The 26221-nt window shown below is 41.7% G+C and overlaps 1 protein-coding gene across 19 annotated transcripts in view; it reads right to left on the reverse strand.

Annotated features, from left to right (window-relative positions):
- si:ch211-285f17.1 (sickle tail protein homolog) overlaps window positions 1-26221 on the reverse strand; it is a 108978-nt gene that overhangs the window by 38088 nt on the left and 44669 nt on the right. For 16 of the 19 annotated variants that reach the window (XM_056363764.1, XM_056363766.1, XM_056363777.1 and 13 more), the window contains exon 2: window positions 5145-5431. In XM_056363764.1, coding sequence (XP_056219739.1) covers window positions 5145-5431 — 287 coding nt within the window. Of the gene's footprint in view, window positions 1-2911; window positions 3082-5144; window positions 5432-7120; window positions 7251-26221 lie in introns of those variants that run through there. The other 3 variants (XM_056363772.1, XM_056363771.1, XM_056363765.1) reach the window with 2 other exon arrangements.

The following is a 26221-nucleotide window of genomic DNA, read 5'->3' on the forward strand; positions in this document are numbered from 1 at the left end:
GCTTTGTTGAATCAGGCGGAAAAGGTCATCACCACACATCTAGTAACATTTGGAGATTTTTGATAACATCAGCTATAAACAGTCTTTTGCTTTTTGCACACACTGTTTAACTCTCTGTCTGCATGCAAAATATGACTGGAAATAAATAGAGGTACAGACTTCTAGTGGTGGAAATCATAACTTAACTCATTATATAATATGATCGTGGCACGTTTCCAGCAATAAGCAAATATAAGTGTATTACAAAGACTGTTATCTAGTGGATTTTTCTCTAAATTTAAAATAGATAAAAACACTCTTCATTAAATACAGCTCAAAAATCCACCAGGATCGTGTTAGTGAGCTTTGAACAGTTTTTATTGATACTGACATCTTCCTGGCAGCTGAAGCCAACAGACTGTCAACAGATTCTGATCTCTCTATTGTTAAATTCTGATTGGTTCAGAAAGATGTCTGACACAACACACCTCACTCACACACTAAACCCCAAACTGCAGGGGAATTACACTATGAGCACCAAAAATGGCACTAGGAAAACAGTTAACCATCTTGACACACTCGCTATTTCCATAATCTGTGCTCTCATCAGCCAATGGATTACACAGTTTGGAGGTGACAGGTCCGTCTGTCTCTCTGTCTGGTGCCCACAGCTGCAGACAGCTGTCCTAACATGGCCGCTCAACCCTGTAGAGAAACCCTTGGCCCGAGCGAGTCACAGCTCATCACGCACAGACACACTGACACACAGGCGGAAGGGAAGGGAAGGGAATTCGGCGTGTGAGTACGTGTGTTGGTGATCGGTCAAGCGGTTCAGTTTGCGCTCGTCTAAGCCCCTGGGCACAGAGAGAGAGAGAGAGAGAGAGAGAGAGAGAGAGAGAGAGAGAGAGAGAGAGAGAGAGAGAGAGAGAGAGGATGGGTGGTGGTCAGGCCAATGGGATGTTATCTCATCTCCCTTGGGTGGGATCCAGGTCTTTGCAGGCCTGATGAGGAGAGGAGGAAATTAAACCACTCGCTTTTGTTGTGGGTTTAAGGATCACAGGGAGTGAGGGAGGGAATCAAGGGGCACCTTATATAAGAATAAGTCAGCGAGTGTGTGTCTTGTGTGTGTGTGTGTGTGTGATTGTCTGTGTGGCCACTGCTGGGAGGAAAGGGAGGGTCATCCACTTTTCAGACTAAAGCGATATCATCTTCCCAACCTCCGTTTGACCTTGATAAATCCCCGCCTTTGTAACTTAAACCTCCAGAGACATGTTTTGTCTCAGCTCTAAAGCATGCACTGTTGCCACTGATGTTGTATTTCCTGTATGGTTGGCACTTTTACGTCTACGTGAGAACGGTAGCAAGTTTTCCCTCTCCCCCTCACTATCTAGAGCAGAATTCACAGCCACATTGTGGGCAGAGGCCACTCGTTTCTTTGCTGTTTTCCTCAAGGCAGAATATTTATACCTCCCCAGGACACCAAATGACAAACGCTTCAGTAAACTTGTTATTTTTGTTTTGTTTTGCTTTAATTTTCCACTGTTTATATTAGCGGGGAATGATTGCATCCCTCTTGACATTCTGAATTAGATTATGCCAAATGCAGTCTTCAATCATCTTTTCAGCGCTGCATTAATTTGCCAGAAATTCACGCTCAAACCAGTCTGCTTTGTGACAGCATCTTGTATCTTCTTCCTTGACGTGATAAATTCACGAGCCATCACCGCTCAAATCTCATCCCACGCATCTGAATAACATATGAGGAGTTTCATTCCAAAATCAATTTGAGTGTCACGTCTTATAAAGTGACAATCAACATCGATGGATCACTGTATCTCTCTTGACACATTTCAGTGTTTCTGCAGTTAAGGGAAGAACTTCAAAGGGTTTTTTTATAATCACACAAACTGGGGTAAAACTTCATATTCTGTTTTACAGCAGCTCGACCAATAAGAAAGCAATGCCAGATAATTCCCAGCTCATAAGGACATTAAGTTACAAACTAAAGTCTCTATGAACCTGAATTTCACTCGCAAGCAATAAACAATAATCTTCCTCCTGCAGCTTCTTATAACATGGTCTCACTATGTGTATAACCAGTAAGGAGATGGGTCATATAACTACACACAGAATGTGATACAGAATAAATTCAGCCATCTTGGACACATTCTAGTCAATCTGACCCCAGAAACAAGCCCACCTCTTCAGTACACATCTAACCGCATGCCAGGAAGTAGACGGTGCAAATGCAACATAAAAACGGACAAATCAATACGAGCTAAGACCACTACAGTTTCAATTTAACAGATATAGGTTGCAAAAAGTCATTTTGGCTCTTTAATCGACTAATTAATCAATTAACTCTGATATGATGTCATTGCAAAAAAAAATACTTCCTGGAACTGCGTAACAATCATCTATTATTACTGCCTCTGTCTCCATAGTCATCACCACCATCAAGATCATGCAAGATACAGCATGTTGGAATAATAAAACCTCGACCTCCTTTCAAAACAGATCGTTTGCTTTGCAATTATGCCAACATAATTGCCATCTCGTTAAAAGAAATGCGGGGAGCGTGCAGCAGGTGATTGTGGCTTATGGATTGGTTTACAACTGACAACCTCTCAAGCGTCCAACGAACTAAATAACAGGGAAGAGATCGGCTGCGCTTTGAGACTTCGTCGACCATTGCTTCTTGATAAAACTCGGGGTGCAAAGTTTTCACATTCGCTCCGTGGAAGTTTTGCAGCACCTGACAGACTGATGCGCACCGCGTCGGCCGCAGTGCACACTCTCCTCGACTTCTTTCACTTTGCTCAAGAGCGCAGTAATCCGTGCAATAAAATAAGTCGCACTCCCAGCGCTGTTTTGAACGTGTGGGAATGCGCTGACAGCGTAACAGAACAATACATTATCCGACATATCCTACCTTTTATTCCCGCTAGTCGAGTTGAAATAGCCGATGTGGGTTTATTCCTGTCCTTGTAAAAAAGTTTATCTGTGCTCCCTCACGTACAGAGAGCCATGCTTCCAGACAGTCTTCAGGTCCATCGCCTCTTCTGCACAGCCGCGCTCCCTGCACTCACACTCACACAGCTCTCTAGTCAGTTCGCCTCAACAGGCACCTACACGAAAACTGAGCCCCTCCAGCGGTGACATCATGAGTCACTATGGCAACTATGACTCCACCCCAGTACGGAGCCGACCTTACCTGTCTGACTACCTAAATTCATAACAAACTCTTTCCATCTCTCCCCTGTGCGCTGCTCAACAACAACAGATGAACACGGAGTTTTCATGTACTTTATGAATCGGAAACTGCTAATGGATAAAAAAAAATGCACAGACATAGGAACACATGTTAAAAAAAAAGAAAAAAAAAGCACACACTGTACTTGCAGTAACGTAACATTATCATCTGATATTACCTATGCAAATCCACAGCCTTCCCGATCAGTGCAGTGCAGTGAACTGAAACAGCACCTCACGAAGAGGGTTTACTTTGCATGTGGGCAGGCTTTGTGGGCAAGTCTGAAAACAGCACACAAAATCCCTCTTGCACAATGCCTCATACTATTGCCTGGAGCTCCTTCGTGGCTTGGTGCCAGTCTCACCATTACCTCAACTGTTTTGGCTACAAAGCCAGCTTGCCCCTACCTTTTGTCTTCTCTGACCTGAAGCAAACAGTCACACAATGACCAGGTAAGTCAAATGTCCACCCTCTCTTCTCTGTGTTGCCTCCCCCAATCAGAAGCTGAGGCACGAGGAAACTTTAGAATCTGTAAAATCTCCCAAATAGCACTGGAAGGTGTATACTTTAAACATAATGCTGTAGTCTAGAATACACAAAGCCGTTATGGTGATCAAAACAGGCTTTCAAGTGTATGGACACTTCAAACTGTTTGTGGTTAACATGTTTTTTACTGTTTCACAAAAACACCACCTCACTGTTTCACAGTAGCTGTGGGAGGGAAATGTGACAGGCAAATTTATAGAACAAACTTCACATTTAACCCGCAGCGAAAAAGAAGCGAGGGAATAGTTTTGCAAGTTGCACTGTTGCCTCAGTCTGCAGAGGACAATAAAAATATCTGCAACTCAGTGGACAAGAGCACTAAGAACGTCACGGGATATTGTCAATACATAAACCATACATTGACATTAAAGCTGCATGAATAGATTTTTGGCAGCTTGGGGAAGGCAGGACAGGCTAAAACAAAACACACTGACATTTGATCACCTCATAAAGTTTTAACATAAAGCTTTATATGCATATTTACACATCCAGTGGCAAACATTAGCGTTTATTAGGAGTTGTTTCTGGCCAACTAACAAATCCATTATTCACTGTCCTTTTAGTTCATGTTTTTGGTCTCCATCGACTTTGTCGGCTGTTTGGTGTTTTAGCTGCTGACTGTCGCTGGACCTGCTACTGCTGGATGTTGATGAGTGGGTGGTTGTGGGTTGGAGAACCAAAACAATGTGCTGAAAGATGCTAAAACACTCCACTGAGCGGATGCAGAGCTGAGTGACAAGTCTATGTGGGTTTGTCACTACAAGCAACCGCTTTCACTTTATACTTAGTCATTAGATCCATTGGTAATATATTGATTAGTGCAGATTTAATATCAATATACTGTTATGTAGAGCCCGACTGATGTATTGGTTGATATTGGCCTATCACAGATATATTGGTATCGGCGCATATATTCTACAATATAATACTATGTAATATAAATGAATGAATATATATACGTATTTGTTCTTAAGTTATTTATTTATAGTTATTTATTTTTATAGTTATTGTATTTAATTCCCAGTTAAATTTACCATTTCAGTGCAATGATGTCATTTTGGACAATGAAGTTTATTGTTAAAGGGTAAAATATCCTGCTTTCATTACATATCTTTTTAGCAAGTGTTTATATATATAAATAAATAGAAAAAATATATATATACAGTATATTTATATATAAATAATATATATAGGCCAATATATCGATATTGGGATTTTTTTTACTGCCTAATAGCTCCAAAAATCCAATATCAGTCAGGCCCTACTGTTTTGTTATAACTGAAATAAACAACACAATAACTATATAATTCTAATAGATCATCTCAACAACAACATTCCATATAATGGCCTCTCTCAACCCACTGACCTGCTCCCGCAGCCGTTCCTGGTGGCCCATGATCGCTGAAGCATGATGGGGGTATTTCTGCTTCAGATGCTCCAGGAAGGCCTCCCTCTTCTTGTCCATGTCTGACGGCTGCATAGCCAGGATCTCGCGGGAGCTGCGTGCTCCCCCTAACGTGTGCCTTCGCGGGACAGTCCGACTGCCTTTAGCGTCTCCTCTCGAAGGTGGCGTCCCATTTGGGGAGGCCTGTCTGCGGCTTACGTGCTCCGCATCCTCTGGGGAGGTTACCTTCAGGTTGCTTTTGTTTTGTTCTGAGGGGACAGAGGGGACACAGAGACAAGGGGTCAAAAACATGCTGTGCTGATGTTTTGACATCAACAACAAGTGCGTTTACATATGTTATGCTGCCATAGGTCATGAAGCGGACATGTCAGAACAAATTCAACCATCCGAGACCTACAACTTCTTTAGAATTAAGGCTGAAAGAGAAAAGACAAAAACTGACTCCACATTCAAAAAGATGTTAATATTTTCTCCTGTAGCAACACTGAAATAAACATCGTCTGATATGCAGTCCACCCAGTTCATTATGTATCATGCTGTTTTATATTTCAGCTAGAAATCCACAATTTAATGTGACAGACACAATACTGGTGATGAAAACACCGAATTGAAACAGCTGTTCAGGCGTCTTTCCTTTTAAAGAAGCCATAGATATCCATTAATGTCGAGAGACGCAAATGAGAGACAGACTTGGAAACGATATCCAGAGCATCTGCTTATACATCCAGAGCCGTGCAACATTTTGAGATTGAGCAGAAACCACCAGATGCAATAGATTTTTTGTAAGATTTTAAAAATGAAGTTAAAGGTCTTTTTTCTATTTTTGATGGTTATGTGACAGATCGGCTCCCACCATGGATGTCTAGCTTTCCAATTGTTGCAGGTGGGTTCACAGCTTTACAACAACAGTGTGAAAGATAGATATTAGATTTCAGAGCAGAATAGAGATAAAGTAAACATGACCTCCTTAGGCATTTGAGCATCTCTGCACTTTGTTATCTTGTCTTGAATCAATTAGGGCCTGGGGAATACAATTATAATCCATCAATCTAAGAGGTATCCTAAGATTCTGTCTGAGAAGAGAAGAGAAGAGAAGAGAAGAGAAGAGAAGAGAAGAGAAGAGAAATGAAATACAGGAGAGGGCGTGGATGGCAGTAAAAGAGGCGAGCTGCTCAAGTGTGAAAACAGAGGGGAAAGAAGCAATAAAGCGAACTGATCTGCTGCCTTGTTTTCGAGACAGCCAGGTAGAGCTATAATGTGTACCTTTCAGAGGGTAATGGTGGAAACTAAAGGACCTCTTATGGAGTTCAGCTCCTCAATAGTTGAAGGAGCAAATGTCTAGTGATGTGCCACTATTTTGTGGGTGGTTTAATATGGCTTTTCTTTTCTTCTTTGAAAGCTTGACTGCATGCTGTGAGCCACAGATGAAAAAAGGAATTACTTGTTTTCCTCACAAAGACATGTTTGGACTAAGACAGAGGTAACTTCGTAGGTTTAACTAGTGCAATAACTCAGGACTGGAAAAACATATGCTTAGTAACTCCAGTGACTGGACTTCTATTGGTTTTCCTTCGCCATGAAATTTCCTAACACTAAATTTCTCTCTTTCAATCCACAGTTTTTCTCTATTTCATTGTCACCTCCGGATCTTTTAAAGGAAAACACAAAACTGCATTGATCAGTAAACAGGCCTAATTTCTGAGAAATACAAAGCACCGCTGCGTCATGATCAAGCCCCGTCACCAGCACCATCAGCCCAAACCCCCACCCTGCTCAAGTTCAGAGCCGCAGCACGTCTCATGTACTTCCAATCCTATTTTTAACTTCCAAACACAGTTTCCCTACTGCCAGCCAAATTACACTCAGCAGACAGAACAGACTCAAACCTCCAAAGGATCTGAATTCATTTGCGGGTGGCATGTCAGAAAGCTCATTACCTTCCCCAAGTGAACAATCTTTGTCTTCATCTGCAATTTCTTCTTCCATTGCACTCTGAGATCAACACACACACACACACATACACACACACACACACACTAACACACACACAGTGACGGCGAAAGAGCGAGGCTGGGAGAACCAGCTAACTGCTTGCTTAGAGATTCCAGACGTAGCTCACGTGGAAAAAGGGGGCTTGAGATAGGCCCTGCCCCACAGCCCCAGGATAGACTGGTGGGGATTTAGAAAGTCAACTGCATTCCAGGACACAAGGCGACTAGCCCCTCACCCTTAGGCTAAAAGCTCCTCTGCTACCATGGAGTGGTCATAGACGGAATATAAATGTGTGTGTTTGAGACAGAGAGTATAAAGTGCGTTGTAAAAAGAAGATACTGATGAGAAACACACTCTCTCCTCTTAAAACTGGACCCTGAGATTAACAGGTGTCAGTCAACTGTCTAACACACACACACACACACACACACACATATATATATATATATATATATATATATATATATATATATATATATGTGTGCATATATATATATACACACACCCACACATGCACGAATATACACACAGTCTGTTCTTTATCAGGACTTTGTCTGCAAGCTGTCTCTTGTTTAACTCCCTGTCCCTGCTGAGGGGCCCACCAGACGCTAGCATGCATCCAAATGTGTCATAACCTACTTCTGCAGCCACATCCAAACTGCTCTCAGCGTACGGCAGCCAGCTAATATGTGATCGAGTTATCTGATCAACACAACAGAATAAGACAAGCATCAGTCCTGCAGGCGATGTTGTTTCCAATTAGGAACCTCACGGGAGACACCACAGTCTTTCTGTGTGCTCCTGCTCCGGGGGGCTTTTTACGAAAAGCAACACTGTCCTGTTTTGCCTGACAGTCAGCAAACATGCTCGCCGGCTTCATATATTGGGCAAATATGTCAGTATATGCATGTCTGTGGCCGATATATATTCGTGCGTTCTTTTCAAAAGCGGGGGAGGGGGAAGGGCTGCATCTGTGCATGAGTTCATTTCTTTGCAGCTGCTGATGTAAGTGACCCAATCTAAATGTGCAGGACGGCACAAATTGACATACCTTAACAGGAAAATGTGAGGAGATCAATGGCCCAGTTTGTGGGCCATGTAATTGAAATCGGTGGGGTGAGCGCATGAACAAACATAATGCAGCAGCTGACGGATAATGTCTAACATATGGAGACAAGTCAGCTTCAACCCACTCTCTGTCTGCTTTCATGCGCTCACATGTTCAGGCACTTAGCCACAATAGGTGGACAGTCAACAGGCCAAAACAAGAGGGTCATGTCATTCTATCATACTGTGGAATTGAGTTAGCTTTATGCTATGTTGGTAGTCTTCACACAGTTAACTATAATGTTCAATTAATTCCAGGCATTACATAGTGAAGAAAAGCCTCTTTCTTGTGCAGAAACTTTATTAAGCTGCTTCATCCACTCCTGCATGAGTTAGTAATTTCCTATGTTTCCCAGAAAATCCCCAGAGAACAGGCTTGAACATGTTGCATTCAGTAATAGCTATAAGAGCAGATGGCAAGTGCAACAGCTATAGCATAGTAAGTGTGGTGTTTCTTTCTCTTCTGATAAGGTTCTCCCCCATATGATTGGTGAAAGCAGAGGCAGTATGGAGTCCAGAAACAGGAATATAGAACATTTATCTATATTTTCTATGCTATAGACTTACAATATGTCATACTGATTGACATACAAGAAAATGACGTGAAACATGAAAATGTCAGATTTTCATGCCAAGTCATTTAGCACACCTTCAACTCTCCTTAAATATTTCATACTATTTCAGTGGAAATAACATCTGACGTGTAGTAAAGATAAAATGTCATGTGTTATCAGGGCTATGGCCTTTTCCTTGAACATTTACATGAGATGTTTCAGTATAAGGTCTGATATTTGAAATGTTGCTGATTTCTACAGAAATGTCACTGAAATTTTTTTCCAGCCATAACAGTTAATGTCAGTGTTTCTGTGTCAAAAGCGTTCTGTTCCTGACAATAACACATACATCATCCCAACCAACGGGTCGGTCTTTGCCAAGCCAAATTCATAATTAAAGCAGCTCCTCCAAACCACCAATTACATCCTGTGGTCCGAACAACCTGCCTCACTGCACTTTTACTGTCAGCATTCCAGGCCAAAAAATGACCTCCTTCTTTCAGAAAGTCACAGGGGGATCTGTGAGTGAATTATGTCTCGCTCCAATAGCTCAAGAATGTCGCGCTCTCTTTCACAACTGCCGGTGTTGAGTAAATGATGGTGCTCTCGTTTGAAAGACAACATGAAACACTTGCCCATGAACACCCAGGTCTTATGAGGAGCAAGGCCTCCTGCTGTTTGCAGCTACTTTCTGGTTGTCACTTATTTATGGAGGAATGTATCCCTGTGCAGACTCCCACTCTCCCCTACTATTACTGTCCCATAACTATGCAGTTAGATACAAAGCCCTGTTGTGTGTAGTAAAAGCAGGGCTCACAGAGCGATACCCTGAGGCCATGAATACTGATACACAGCACTGGTCCTCTGTTGACTATCTGACAGTATTTTACTATGTATAAGTTATCAGAGTTGTGATATCAGACAATCTGTTCATGCGGAACAGAGCCTTGTGTACAAAAGTATCTTATCTAAATATGATTATAGTAAATTAAGCTTCTAATGAACAGAAATAATATCTATTTTAACAAGGTATTTACATTGTTACTTTGACTTTAAATCTTGTTTGAAAAAAAAAAAAAAAAAAAAGCTGCAAGTGGAGTGAAATAATCATCACCCAATTTAAGATTTTTAGTCACGCTAGCAGCTAAGACTGACAATGGTTGGTCCACCATTTTAGTCCACACTGAACTATCTCACTGACTGTTACATGGATTCGCATAAGATTTACTACAAGCATTCATATGTGCCAGTATGTGTCTGAATGACTTTGATGATCCCCAGCACTTTTCATATAGCACCACCAGCGGGTCAGTTTTCACTCGTTTGGTGAAATATCTCAACATCTACTGGGTCGATTAGCACAAATTGTTCTGGGACAATGAATCCTGAAGACTTCTGTGATCACTTTGACTTTTCATCTAGCACCACCATGAGGTGGCATTTGAGTTTCGACAGGTCTTGATGGATGGATTGTAGAGATGGAAATCACATCACTGCTGAAACAGTTTGACATTTCTATTCAATTAAGAGATTTGTAGTGACTGTGTAGTTTGTTCACTTTTTTCCTAAGGTACCGCCTACAGCTAGCTAAGGTGCACTGCTAATTCTGACTGCCTTCAGTTGTGTTGCTGGTACATTCACTTGGTTGCTGGTTACTGTTACATGAGCAAATGTTGGCATACTATCACACTAAACGATGTTGAAGATGGTTAACATTAAACATCAACATCTTAGCATCGTCACTGCAAGTATCTTAGCATGCTAACATTAGCATTTAGCTCACAGCACTTGTGTACCAGCCTCAAAGAGATGCAGCTGTAAAGTCTTGTTTTACAATGATAACATCCTAAACCTAAAAGTGGCTTATAGCAAAATGAAATAATCAAGACCCAAAACTACAATGATGGCTTGTAAAGACAACTGTGGGCATGTTTTCTCACTCCTCTGCATCTTGTGCCTAAAGAACCTTTGTTTTCCTGTCAGTCATCCTTCCCACGTCAGACCGAGACCACCTAATTCCATGCCCTTCACTTTCTTCCGCCCACAGTCAGCGCTGCACACTGACCCTGCCAAGCCACAGTAGAGGGCTAATGTTTGCATGTCTGTGGAGGTGACCAGCTCAAAGCCCACAGAAAAAAAGAAACCGATTTCTACACTGACTTCTCACTGATTGCTGATCCGACAGATAAGCTTCTTCCTGTGGAGGTAAGTGACACCAGAATTTTTTTTTTTTTTTTTTTTTTTTTAAATGCCCCCGCAATGCAGCCTGGCCACATTTTTCACACCACACATCACATATGCACACAAACACAGACGTTCGTGGTTCAACACTCGCATTCAGGAAATATCTGACTTCCTATCTGGGTGTCTGTTTCACTCTTTGCCTGTTCAAGTCATAAAAAAAGTACAATTTTCAAGTCATGTCAACACTTTTGAATTTTGCACACAATGAAAAAAACATGCCTTCTGTGAGAGTGAGAGAAGGGGCGAAATAGAAACCTTTTCGTAAATAGAGGAATTTTACTTCTGGTTTACCCCCAAGGCTCACTGCCAAAGAAAATTGTCCACTTATGGGCCCACCAATCAGAGAGGCCTTTGTGAATAAGTTGAACTTTACCCCCAGGTCCTTCCCTCCAATAGGCTGTGGATGAGTGTGGCTTTGTTTTGATTTGAGGTTGATTATATGAGTTTCAGGTCAGGATGTCACAATATGGGGCTGTTATGATCTAGTTGTTTTTTTTACTTTTTGCTGTCTTAGAACAGAACCAGACTTAATGAATTCAACATGAGATGATTCAGAAATTCTCATAGTTTGAGTGCACTTTTGTTGTTTTCTGATTTTTGTTCCCATTCCTTTTCTTTGTCTTTTCACTGTAATACCCCTTACCCTCTTCCTTGTTGGTCTGAACTCTCTCTTCTCCTCTATCTTTGTTTATGTGACCTGTTAATTCAAGAGTGAAGTCCACAGTGCCGGTGTGTGCTGTGAGAGCATTCACCCATAGCTGTGGTGTCCATTCGGGACACTGGCCCTGTCATAATGTACAGTACACTACATGCTTCCCAAATGTCTCCTTTCTGTTGTTCTCCCCATGGAACCACGCAACTGTCCATTGCTTCAGGAATAAAATAAAAACACCACATATGAATTATACATATGAAGCTGACAAATAATGCCTTGTTAGTGGCTTCGCTCCTGAAGTTTGTAGTTTGACTCCTGACGAGATTTCCCACTTTTTTCCCTTTTTTCCGTCTGTAACTTTTTTCTTCCATTCTGTCTCTCTATCTGTTTTTCTCATTTCACTTCCCTAATGAGGCATACATACACTGATTGCAATGCATCTTTTAATTAAGATACATGTGTGTATGCACAAATATGTACTGTATCCGTGTGTGTGTGTGTGTGTGTGCGTGTTTAGTCACAGGCCTGACCAGACTTTCCGCTCTGGTGAAGCCTTATAAACAGACAGAGCTGCCAACCTGACAGGCAACTGGCCAAGAGATATGAGTTACAGTCATGTGGTCTCGTGTGTGTGTGTGTGTGTGTGTGTGTGTGTGTGTGTGTGTGTGTGTGTGTGTGTGTGTGTGTATGTGTCGGTGGGGGTGTCATCACTGGGAAAAGTAGCAGTGGTGGAGATAGTTGCTGTGATATCAGAACAGCCATGGGACAGCAAAGATTTTGACAACTTAACATTGCAAAAGTAAAGGTTAAATACATATCCATCACAGAGGGGACTCCCAGCATAATCAAGTAAAGCTCTTTCCTGTAGCTGGACTCAATGAAGCATGGCAAACTGATTTTACTGCTGCTTTACCTTCAAGTGGAATTGCTTATCCTGAGTGGGTGAGATTTGTAGATCTTTAACTCAAGTGCAGAGTTAATACCCTTCCTAATGAATGGATTACAACCTCCATAAAGTTTAACTCAGTCTCTGGAACAAGCAGTCTTTGGATAGCAAAGGTTCTACTGCCCACTTAAAAGTAAATAATGCTTAAATCCTGGGAAAAATCCCTCTTCATGTGTCATTTTGTTCTCTGTCTTCTCAGTCTACATTATCTCTCCTTCCACTTCTTCTTTCTCCCCCGCTGTCGCACGACTAACAAAGCAAACAAGCGGAGGGGAGTTGAACGAGTGGCGCTGGCAGACCAGGCCTGTTAGTTCTGATACGTCCCTCTAAGACAGCCAGAGGACAACTCAAACAAACAGCTTTGTTTATTGGCCAGCTCCACTCATCAGCACAAACACCGAGTCTGTCTGCTACCCCCTCTCTGACACACATCAGCACCGGATCAATCCAAAGCAACTAACCGGCTATTGCCTCCTCTCTTCTAAACATGTAGTTGCTACTTTTAAGATGTATCGCATTTTCCCCGCACCAGGGGGTGCTGTTGAACATGCTCCAGGCATGATGTGCAGTGATCAAAAGGAAATTATACAGCTTGTGTCTGTGAATGTGAGTGTGTGAAAGACAAAATAAGAAAGCATGTTTGTGTCAACTCAATTTTTCACAAGGAAATAGGCACTAGAATATTTCCTTTGTCATTTATTAACAAGTGCTGCTTAATGAACTGATATGTTTGTTAGTGTGTCTGTGTGTGCAATTATGTGTGTGTAGCGCACAAATGCACATTTGCCAGTAAAGCCCAGCAGTATGCACACTTCATTAACTCGTGGCCAGAGTAGGTGTAAGTCAACCTAGCCACCGGCTCAGATGTCTGCTGGTCTCCCGTGACAACCGTCTCTGGGCCAACAGTGAGGCCGGTGGCGTCTTGAGGGGGGAGGGATGAGGAGATGCTGAGAACAGCTGCAGCTGGGAGCAAGACATGCACCCAGGAGCCAAAGAGGAGGAATCTTCTCCCCTGCCGGACAGGACTTTTTCTTTGGAAACTGACTCACGCTGGGTTGACCACCGCAACCTCCCGAGAACCAGAATCTCCCGAGGAGATCCAATCTGTATTCTCTCGCTGGTTAAAAGATAACAGTGCACTCACTGTGAAAGAAAATATGTCAGTGCAGTTAATTTAATCACACCGAATCCCCAATGTAAGTGACTCATTTGTTTAACAGCCTACCAAGTGTCGTTAGGGCTGGGTATGATCTGGGAATTTCTAATACTAGTGCGGATTCAATATCTGAGTTTCAATACCAAAATTATACTTTTTTGCCAGGCAGTTATTACATCAAATTTAGTCTACCCTCAATGATAACACGGGTGGGAATTTATGTGAAGAAAAAAAAAAATTAAAATGCATCTCAGTAATATGCCATACTCAACGGGACAGAATGTATGTATGCTGTTTGTGTACCTAATAAACTAGCAGCTGACGCCGTCAAAATCCTACATTGTGAGTTTTATCTCGACAAGAGGAACCATCATCTCTCTGCTGATTATTTCAGTGTGGACATCAGATCTGCCTACAGCAGTTTTACTGCAGACTGTCCATCAGCCTGCAGAATGTTGCCCAAGTATTGCAACAGGAGCTCCATGAAGAGAGAGGAAACTCTCAGGCCTCTCTCAAAGTGCTTGTTTATAAGATATCTCTTATCTGTTTTGGCAAGTTTTCACTGTCAACAGATTCAAAAACAGTTACACATAGCAGATATGCTTTTGCGATATCCACATAGTGTATATAAAATAAAAAAAAACACACACACACACACAAACAGGCCTATAAGCACAAGCAACTGCAGTAAATAAATGATATGGCTCACTACGCACAGAAAGGCCTAAACATTGGAGGAAGCACCTGCTCTCCTTTTCTGGTGGTAATCAGATGGAGGAAGAGACATTTAAAGACAGCTGTGGATAAAGACACACTAGAGGCCGAAGCAAATTAAAGCAACATCAGTCTCCTTCACTGCAGCGAGTTAACTATGCAAGACTGTACATGGCTTCCATTTAAATATGACTTGCAATATGCCTGCTCTCTCACAAGTTTATTAAAAAATGATTGCGCTGCAATTGACTCTCTTCATAGTGATAATCATGTGTTCCTCACTTTCCCCTCTGCACTGCGTATCTCTTCTTCCCCCTCTTTTTCTCCACATGCTAGCGCAGCGTAACCAGCGTAAACCTAAAGCTCATTACTACCAAGCAGCTGGAATGAATGAATGAAATGTTAAAAATTAAATGCACCGCTAAATAAAATAATACCAAATCGGCATTTGTCGTACGGTAAATGAACTAGGTGATATGAGGCTTGAGGATAAAGCCATATTGTTTCAAAATGCACTGCACAAACAGCTCTAAACTTGGTTACTTTATATTCTAATGTCTACATCTGTGGTTGTGTCTACATCAGAGCTGATGAGGCTCAGTGGGTCCATAAGGTCCTGTTTTGGATATGTGAGCTCTGCTGGAGCTGATAAGTGATGCAGGTGGTGGAGGGATGTGAAATAGGCTCTGTGGACGGGGGGGGGGGGGGGGGGGGGGGGGGGCACTCTGAGAATCCTGGGAAGACTCGTGCTTCTGTCCCGGTCTTTATCTGGGAAACCTGCTGTGTGGCGTCCGTGGTTCTATGGGTGTATGTCCTGTCCGTGTGAGTCAATGGGTGGACTGTATCCAAGCTTAAGGCTCTGTGGAGCAGAAGGGGCTGGGACTGGAACGTTTGTGAATACGGGCCAGCTTGGCCAGACCTATTCAGAGGGGAGGGAGAAAGTGCCTCAATGCATAAAATGTGCATAAACTATAATGGTGTAGGCATAAGTGCTTTCTTTCCCCCCAAAGCTTTCTGTAAAAAAAAAAAAAAAAAAGGGAATCTGAAAGCTGAGAAGATACAAAAAATTGGGTATGTAAATATTTTCAAGAGGAGGTTTCTTAGAGGAATCACAAGTATGCAGGTGACCAACTTTAAGGGGAAGTAAAAGTAAAAACAACACAAGCTTTATTGTAGTGTGGTTGCAGCAACGGAAATGTTGCAGCTTTCCCATGGGAGAGGAGGAGAAAAAGTGAGCGCCTGCAGAGTTTAATAGTTTCACTACAGTGAGGCCATAATGCGCAGACAGACAGGGATCAGGTCACGGGGGGTATATGGATGGGAGGAGAGTTTCTCAGTGAGCACAATGTGACTGATTTTACTATTACCTCCGCATATTATTGCGTTGAATCAGTTTTTCTGCAACAGTTGTGTATTCTTTTTACATTTTAAAGCCAATTTAACACTATACTGATACTGAATGACTCAACTTCTCCCATCCGTAGCACAGCAGGGTAATTTAACAGTCAGTTCTGTTAAAATAAAAATCTGTTTTAGAGAGCAGTGCAACAGGCAAGGTAGGGCATTGAGAGTGGTAATTACTGTGGAAACATCTAATGTCACAACTGCGCTAACCATTACTTTAATGTTAACAATGGATCTAATGACTTCATATAATGTGTTGCTTGTATTGAAGAACCCACAGAGAATTATGACTTGACTCAACAGTTCCCCCCTCAGCTCAACTGAACATTTAAGTGTCTTCTGGCTCAGTGTTTTTGGTTTTATGGCCACCAACTTTACTGTCTCTGAAGGGAAGGGAAAGATAACAGCTAGCAAGCGGACACAGTGGAGCATTTAGCAGCTACAGACACATATATTCCCCTTAGCAGTTGGTGGAGGCAGCTAAAAGATATGCCAAGTGGCTAGACACATAACTCTAAATGCTAATGTTGCCTTGTGTCTGCTGAATGAGTAATGAAGCTCTTTTTGCTGTTCATCGTAATAATAATATAAGGAGATAATATGTCAATATTATGCTTAAAACTTGCTGTGCAGTCCCCAAGTCATTAAAAAGTCAGTTAATGCAGGTTCAAATGTGAGTTGTATAGAATATGTAATATATATAATGACGATATTATGTTGTTTTCATGTTTTGCATCTGATAAGATACAACAATTTCATAATAATAATAAACAATGAGATACATAATTACTAAAGTTAAATGAACGTATTATTTATTCAACGCTAATGTATTATTCACTTGAACACTGCAAAAAAATATGCATTGTTTCTGTTTGCTTAACTAGATCTGCACTCAACACTCAACTTATTATGTAAAACAAAAAAAAATGTCCACAACAATCAAAACAATAAAATAAAAAAAAAGACACTAAAAAAATAAATCATTTAAGTTTTAACACATCATTTTAAGGAATTTCTTGACATTAAGAAGCAAAGATACTCAGATTCTGATAGATTGGCACAAAAAGTATTATAACAGATGGGGGTCCACGTTGTCTTGCAAATGAAACGTCACAGATTGAATGTCTATAAGGCGATAAGAGGCTATAATTTTTGTCAATGTTTGCTTAGCGTTGAGGTCACAAGTACCTATTAAAACAGTGTATTATGCATGTAGAAGCCACTATTTCAGTCCTTAAAGACAACAGCCAAGGTAATTCAAAAGTCCTATTGGCATGACCTCTCTGGCTTGAAATGGATGCTGAACACTGCAAGGCCTGTACCAAACATAGTAAAATAGAAATTGGCCTATTCATGTGGACAGGCACAAAGCAGTTCCTTCATGTGCTATTAGGTTAGTTAAATGCTAATTCTCTTTGGGCTATATTTACATGGGCTCTGTCCTCCGTGGGAGAGTCAGCTCTGCTTACCCTTTGCTCTGTGGCAGAGGCAGGAACAGGTCTGAAATATATTTGTCATCAGTCTAAAAATAACCTCAGGAAAAAGCACACATGACACAAGGCTCCGTGATTTGAGAGAAGGAAAAGACATTTTCAGGGATCCTACTATTTCAGCCTCAGGAGCTGGCCAGACCCTACCGGCTCCCGAGTTCTCTGATTGGTTATTAATGACATCATCCCCAGGGCCAGCCCCCCCCTCCCTTCCCCAGCCCGACGATGTCATCAGTGCTGAAGCATCTCAGTGATGTAATGCAGGGAGGGCCATGACAAGCACTCAAGAAGTGCCCCGTCTTTCTTACCCTGCTTTTCTCTCTTTTCTCCTCCGGTTTCTTTTTTCTCCCCATTCATCTCTCCATCTCCATCTTTTCATTACGCCCTTTCCGCTCATCAGCTGCGTATCCAGATAAAAATCCCTTCCCACCCGTTTATTAGTGCTTAAATACAGGGCACAGAGATTTGCAGTTAAGCCCAGAGCTATTAAGAGCTCTTAAATGGCTCCTAAAAAGACTAGGAGAAATGACAGAAGGAGAGCATTTACATTTCCTAATCCTGTCTGTGTCCTGCAGCTGTAATTAAAATATGGATCAGAGATCATGCCCATTTTTTTCCCACAGGGTGTGAGCAAAGACACGAAAATACAGGTGGGCATTATATGATTAAGTTCTAGTTTTAACTGCTCTGGATAGAAGAGCACAACACTATTCTGTACATACAACACAGACGGAGCGTAATGGGATAACTTTCACTACAGATACAACCTCTAAGTCATCAAAAGTACAAGCAAATGTGTCGTCAAACATCTGTGCGTTAAGTCAGTTTGTTCCCATTTGATTCATTCTGACCATTTCATCTTTTTTGGCTAGGCCCTCACATCTGTTTTTTAATCACAGTTTGTGAGTGTGTGTGTGTGTGTGTGTGTGTGTGTGTGTGTGTGTGTGTATATGTGTGTGTACATACGCGTCCTGGGCAAACATCCAGAGCTCAAGCGGATTAGTGAAGGGACTCTACCCTGATCAAAGCAGCGCAGAATCCAGCTTACTGGGACATACTGTGTAACACATAACCCCCCCCCCCCCCCCCCCCCCTTGGAAATGATACTGTACATGCTGCAAACTCTTAGACCACCAACTGCAATGCAGCATAGGCTCTTAAAAGGGAAATGTTCGGGAAATTTTTGTCCATCTTTCCTACCATCTAGACAAATTCTGGTGAGAGAAAAAAACTCTCTCTCGAAGCTGGAAATCAGGGACCAGACAATCAAACTAAGTGCTGTTATCCAGTGTGAAGTATGCAGCTGCTCCATAGAAACGGTTCTGTTTTTTAGTCAAGGACAATTTACTTGTTTCTGGAAAAACATGGAGAGAACAGGTAGCGGTTTCCCCCCTGGTGATATGGATAGATTTTTGGTTCAGAGGTTTACACCAACACAATAACAAAATGCAGCCCAATATTTCACATGCCAGTCAAACTGAAAATAATAATAAATATAACACAGTGGGTTGTACAGAATGAACACAATGCAAATTTCCTTTCGAGTCTAACCCCCCCCCCCCCCCAAAAAAAAAAAACAACAACCCCACAGGTTGTCTGTGAGAGCAGCTCGAACGGCCCATTGTTACTTTTGTTGTTAGCTGACCTCTAGTGTCCATAGTAACTATGGCGGAGTAAAGGAGGAAGTCAGGTGACATAGTAGGCCTATATTGAGTGACAGCGTCTGTGTTTGGGTGAATTTTAACACTGGAGACCGTTTTAAACAACACTGATAACCAGTGTTGTTTTTTTTTATCCATGACCATTCCACAACCTTAACCTTGTGTTTACATTGACAACGAAGATCCAGTACACTTCCCACTGGTATGCTCCAATGGGTCATATTTTTGTAACCATGACAACGACGCCTGCTGCTGATGCCTTTCTGTAGGTTGTATCCGAGGGTAGGAACAAGCGACCTGTATGGTTATCTTGTTGGTTAAATATGTTCTATGAATGTTGGCAGTAAGCAGAATGCAGGAGACTGACCCAGGCCTTAAAGTTGCTCTAATCAATATTTCATGTGAACAATGGGTGAAGTTACTATGAATAATGTTAAAGGAGTCACTTTCACAGAGAAGTATCAACCGACTCATTCCTTTTCCCTTCACTCTATGGAATATTTTAGCATCTTTCAGCGTACTGTTTTGGATTTACAGCCCACACCTTTACTGTTTAGTTCAGCTTCACTGCTCTCATCAACACCATTTAACCTCTGGTAAACCCACTGTCAAACACCTGCCCACCTCCAAACGGCAGACAGGCAAAGTTACAAAATCATCTGGTGAACACGGTGGAGAATTTAGCAGCTAAAGAACCTGATATCACGTCCCTGAGGAGATGGTGGCATCAAAAACAGCTAAAAGAGAGTGAATATTGGATTTACATTAGTAAGATAGGCAAGAAACTAGCTCAGAATTAATGCAAATGTTGCTCTGTGTCTTCTGGATGAGTAAGTAAACAACTGTAAGCTAAAACGGTCACTATAGTAACTTGTAAAAGTGACCTCAGTGTTGTGTTTACAGCTTGTTGTGCTGCCCTCAAGTGGCCAAAGGTCTAACTAAATTTTGATGGGCATTTTAGCGTAACTTTTGACATTATGACCTATATAAGTATGAGAAGGATGTAAAAAGAAAATATACATGCACATAAAGCCTTGCTGCACAACTGCAGAGAAGCTAAGCCTCAGAGTTCTGTCACAGTTATTGGTTGACCCTAATTGGGGCCCGCTGATACCAAGTAAGACATGCATTATGGATGCACTCCCAGTAAATTCAGATTGAGATAGTGACTGTAATTAAGTCATTCTCCAGCTCCACAGAAAGTCCTCCATCAAACTGTCTGAGCTTGACTGAGAGAGCAAATGGGATGTGTCTGAGTCTAATAATAAAAGGCCTCCTCAACCATGGCTGGGATCTGTCAGACTGAGTAGATACTGAACAGAATTTGGCTAAATTAACAGGAAGCTCTAACCAAGGGTAATATGAACTGATATCTTAATACTTGAACAAGGCATGTGTGGCTCATTCCTCCTTTTGAATGGCTTGTTTTGCGTGAGTGGCAGCCCACTGGCTAGACGGACAACGCACCGCATTCCAACGCAGCTGCACGTGCACACATACGCAGATAGTCGATACAGTACCCGGCTCCTTCCCTCGGCTTCATTACGTACGTAGTGAGATGGTTATTTTGCAATGCCTGTGGCTGACCACTGTCATCCACCGCCTAATGGCTTTAGCATGTGCCTAGCAGCCCATTGGCTCCAGCGGTCTCAGATCTTGGAAAGCTGAAATGAAGCGGGGCATTGTTGTGCTGCTGCCGGGGAGGATACAAACTCTTGTGAAAGGAGAACCTGACGGGAAGGAAACTTCGAAACAAAGTGCTAAGAAAAGCTGATAAAGGGCACAAGGGACGGAACTGTGTGTGTTGGTATGTAGGTGAATGTGTGTGTTAAGGGGCAGTTTCCCCTCTTCCTGCCATTATAAAAACTAATGGAAATGCTCAGAAGTTTTGTGGAATGTTCTGTGGCCTTGGATTTTAGGTAGAAGCAGAGTGGGATCTTGGGGGAATGGAAAATCCAAGCAAACCAATTACTAGCCATAGTTTTCCCCTATTTTATGGGGAATGTAATGATAGACTGGTAAACCATATGACTGCTCCATAATATAGATATTATCTGTTAAGATAAGCTTTAAAATATAGAGTTTCTCATCTCGTCTTGTGAAGGAGCTTTTAAGCTAAAAACTCAAACCAGAACTCTGTCACTACTGGGCAATCTAAAATGGAAAATACCTAAGACCTATTATGATTTTCAGCCATAAAGACTGCTAAAATATTACTGAACTACTTTCACACTGGAGACATATTTAGCTTTTATTAAAACTGGCAGTACCACAGAAACTCATTCAGGATACTGAGGTGGAGCAAAAAAGTAAAAGACTTGCTCCAACATTGAAAATGTCAGGTTTTACAAGATGACTTTCATTACTCTGATGGGAGCACAGGGTAGAATAGCTCAATGGAACATGAGTTCAGCCTGGGCCAGAAGATCTAGAGCTAAAAAGGCACAAGAAAAAAAGAACAAGAAGACTCCAATTATTTAGTAGTGTCACTGAAAAGATTCGTATTAAAAGAGGCATATATCATGTGATATTGCCCTCCCAATATGCTTGTTATTATCAACAAATCTCATAAACAGACGGGAAACAAGAATAAATTCATCTTATTGACAAGTATTGCCTATGTAGCCAAAGTCTTACTTAGTTGTTTGTATCATCGAGCTCCACTGTTCAAAAACTATCCAAGAACACTGCTGCTGCACTGCACGACATGTCCCTCCATTACAATGAACATGGGCTGTGTAGTGCATTTTAAGTCAATCCCACATTCGCTGTCCTCGGGCCGTAAATACTAGCAAGGACACAAATTCTACCACTGAACTTGGTCCCCACAAAAAAACACAATTTACTCCTGTTACTCCTGAGTAATGTTTGCTAAAAACTCCAGTGACACGTTCAGGAGGAATGAAGGAGCTTCGTGGCTGGGAGCTGAGAGGCAGGCTGGGTAAGCAAGAAAAAATTGAGAAATTGTTGTCGGTTTTGGTCTTTTCATGGGATTTGTCAAGAAAAATATTCAATATTGCCAAGAGTATCTTTAATAAGACTAAGAGTCTGTTTGTGAAGCTGTAATGCTCATTATAAATACTTTCAAACTGGTAGATAGATAAATCCTTGAAATGGACAAATTGAAAGTCTGGTTTCACAAGTTCACAAAACAATAAATGTCTGCACCAGATAGCATCATAATCCATCCAACAGTTATATTCATATTTCATTCCAATCCACAAATGTAAACCTGCTGGTGCCACTGCAGAAAAAGTCATTAGGCGTCATCCTTTGGACACCATGGATATCTGCACCACATTTCGTGGCAATCCATCCCATAACTCTCAAGGTATATGACTAAAAACTAAAAAACAACCTCACACAGTGTCACAAGAGAAAAAGACGGAATCACCAAAATCTGAATTCATCCTCTGGGAAACAGGATTATCTGTTTAAATTTCATGGCGCTCCATTAAGGAGCTGCTGAGATATCTCAGTCAAAGTGACGGACCAATCGACTGACAGACTAGAAATTGCTTCGAAGCCGCTACATTAGCCCCAAAACTTCACTGCCTCCGAACGCTGAGTCAATCAACGTGTGACAAAATCTGTCCTCAACTGCAACACGGGTTTGAAGTTAAGAAGTGTCACACTTGTATAATCCTACCACCACTACTTAAATAAAGTCCTCAGAGTGTACAGACTTGATTCTGTGCCTTTGCCTATCCATACACAAATATAGTGCAAATATAGCAACTCTCTCTCTCTCTCTCTCTCTCTCAGTCTCTGTGTACAGTATATCTGTCACTACATTTAGCCTGAAATGGTTTTATTTGATACTCATTAAACTGCTCTGCTGGGCCTCTTTCCAGTGTTTACATGGTCCTGTCTATTTATCAGTCAGAGCAGGAAGGACTCCTCCAAACAGACTACTTAGAGATAGAAGACAGGTTTCCTCAAAACTTCCAACGGCAGAGCTCAGGTAGCGGCTGCTCCTAGAATAGCCCGGCTTAACAAAAACATCCTGTGTGTCACAGGATTTGCAGGAATATTTTTCACGAACGGGAATTGTGGCTAAGTGAGAGTGTATCGAGTTTGTCAGGCAGAGGGGGGAATTATGAAATCACGGCATGATAATGAGTCATTAGCGAGCGGTCAATTCGGTCGATAGGAAACATAAAAAGTCAGCATCCGAGGAAAAAAGGGCAAGACGCAGCAGGTTGTTAAATAGGACTCAGAACAGAAGTCTCATCCATATTTATTGGGATTAAGGCAGCTTTAATTCTCAAATTTTTCTTAATTAACAGCGTTTTATGGGACAGAAAACCTCGAGTGCTTTATAAAGAAGATGAGGATGACGTAAGCAAATACAGCCGGACACATAAGGGCATTTGTAGGTTGCTAATAAGAGCCAAATTATAATTATCTTTTTTTTTTTTTTGCTTTTAATCTTCCCTGTGACATCAATCTTGCTTAATTTTTCCTTCCTGATTAATTTACTTAGAGGGCACACTGACAAAACAGTCATACAACGACACACAAGTCCTTTTTATGTGTACACAAAGCATGTCCGTCACAGCCCTGGTACGTTCTCGTGTGTGACGGGAGGCCCCACGTCAAACCAAAATGCCAAATGATTGGGAGAGGCGGAGGGATGTTTACACTGGGGGAAACAAAAAGAGCTCGGGGGGTTAATAACGACTGAAGAGTGTCAGTGTCTGCTTGTCTCCCGCCTCCGTCTGAGCCTGTGGGTGGAGAACATTTGTCTTACACCCCCCCCTCCCTTCTCATCATTGCCAAAGAAAGGGGAGATGGTCAAACAAATGACTTCACTGAAAAGGTGGAGCCACTGAAGAAGGAGGAGAACACAAACGTCAAGAGGGGAGATGAGATACTGGTTTTTAAACTATTGTGTCAGCTGAATAGAGAAGTTTTACAAGAATGGAAACACTTCTATTCTGAATTAAAAAAAAAAAAAAAAAAAGGATATAATTATGCCCAGTTACCAGATGTTTTACAGTTGTCCTCTTACCCTAAGTCCACCCATTTCTTTTGATCTCTGCAGAGGGACCTACATAAAAATCTAATTTTATGTCTTGGCGAATTTTACATTAGCGGCACCAGCATCCGACATCACGACAGCAGGCATGATTCTCCTCTGTGGATAATCCTTGTCGCAGCAAAGCCTACAGCAGTGACTGCAGCGAAACTCAAGAGGTCTAACATAAGCCTCTACCATCACAATAAAAGACAACAACATCAGGGAAACATCTGCAGTGTCACTTTTTGTGTAACTCTGCGGGACACAGACATTTTTCTGTATTTGTGGCTGAGTCTGTTCCTCTCTGCTTTCGATTTCTGCCAGTGGTGAAAAATAATCAGTTCCTTTCAGAGCGATTATGACCATCAAATAAAAAGGGCATGTGGGGAAAAAAGGAAAAAAAACTGAGAAGACTGACACTAATGAATCGTTGTTAGCTGAACTACAAATCTCTGCCTTATTAAATCATTTTCTGCTGGTCTGTCACATTTGTCTGTACAAGTCATTAAAACATTGTCATGATAGAAAGTCACTTCACTTGCATTCAAAAGGAACACTGAGAGTCTATGTGTGTAATACAAATGGCTAATCTTATGCTCCTTTAAATCTGTGCTAAGATAAGGTGTTTGTACCGTACAGTTCTTACCTCCATTTCAGAAAGAAAAGGTTTTCAAAGAGCGTTAAAATGAGGTCAATTTACAACGGGTAGAAGTCAATTAATGTGGTTGAGATTTTGTCTGATTATACCTTGCTATCGTTCCGACCTCTATTAGACCCAAGTTGCTTTGGCCATATGGACAGCTTCTGGACTAAGCTGCTGAAATGATGGAAAATCTTCCTGGAGGACGAGATCAGCTGTTTGGAGCTAATTGAGAATATAATTTGCCACAGGCAAAATCTTAAAACTTATTGGACAAAAATGTTAACATGATACCAGCAGTGGGCACTTCACTGTCCCTGACTGGATTTATATAAACCTTACAACAAAGAAGAAGCCAGGGATGATCTGGGCTGGGATCATAAAAATAAGCAATGGTTTCATTCTAAAGGGCTAATTCACCAAAACTGAAACAGAAAATGAGGTTGAAAGTTCATTACTAAAGAAAAAACTCTCAACACTAGATCCACTTATTGGGACTTTCAGTCATATCTCACGGCCTTCACAACTGGAATAACTTTTAAAGAAAAAATAAATCAACATCTCTTTCCTGAAACAGTGTTGCTGTTGCTCTGAATAATCCACACATATGGCTGAGCAGTTTACACTGGAACTACTTTAGCAGCCATGAAAATTAGGTCTGAATTAGGAAAAAAAATGTTCTGTGTAATTTAAGTGAGTCAGAAGCAGGTCAAAAGCAAAGTATTGGCAACATTTTGTCTCTCTTTATCCATCTCCATTTTCTTCACAAACACATTGTGGAGCTTCATGAAGTGGGAATGTTTTATCATCTCCATAACTCAAACACCAACAGGAGCTGAAATGAAAGCTCTGTAATGAGGTTTGATCAAACCTTGAAGCTCAATGAGACGTGGCGTGATTTGGCTCGGGGCCCAATGAGGAATGACAGTGCAGACAGCTCGCTGGAGAAACACCTGGTCAGGCCCCTACCTCCCCCCTTTGGCCTCAGCGCCGCTCGGCCACATGCCACCGGCCCAGGTGTGTTTCCACCGTGCTCAATGTCCCGTGGCAGCCATCAAACTCCACCGCTTCAGATTTGCATCAGCTAATACATATGGCACAGGTTAGTGCTTGATCTCCTGCACAGATCCAGATATGATCTGTTATGTCTGGATACTGATGCAACAGAGTATTCCAGCCAGGTAATCAAGTGGTCAAGACGTAACCTTAGCGTCTCATAATGGTATCAGACAAATGGAGGCATATGGTCAGGAGCTACTGTGTGCCTTTGCTTGTAAAAACACTGCCAAAATCACTGCACCTCATATGCTAGCACTTAGACAAATAGCTTGGCTGAATTAAACTGGCAGTCAAAACACTGCCTTTCAGTTAATAACAGTTTCCTCTGGTCTTGTGAGAAACTGACAACTTGCTACATCAGCACAGCACGGAGAAAACTCGTGAGAGACAGGT

This window comes from Seriola aureovittata, chromosome 20 (genome assembly GCF_021018895.1).
Source record: "Seriola aureovittata isolate HTS-2021-v1 ecotype China chromosome 20, ASM2101889v1, whole genome shotgun sequence".
Classification (NCBI taxonomy): domain Eukaryota; kingdom Metazoa; phylum Chordata; class Actinopteri; order Carangiformes; family Carangidae; genus Seriola; species Seriola aureovittata.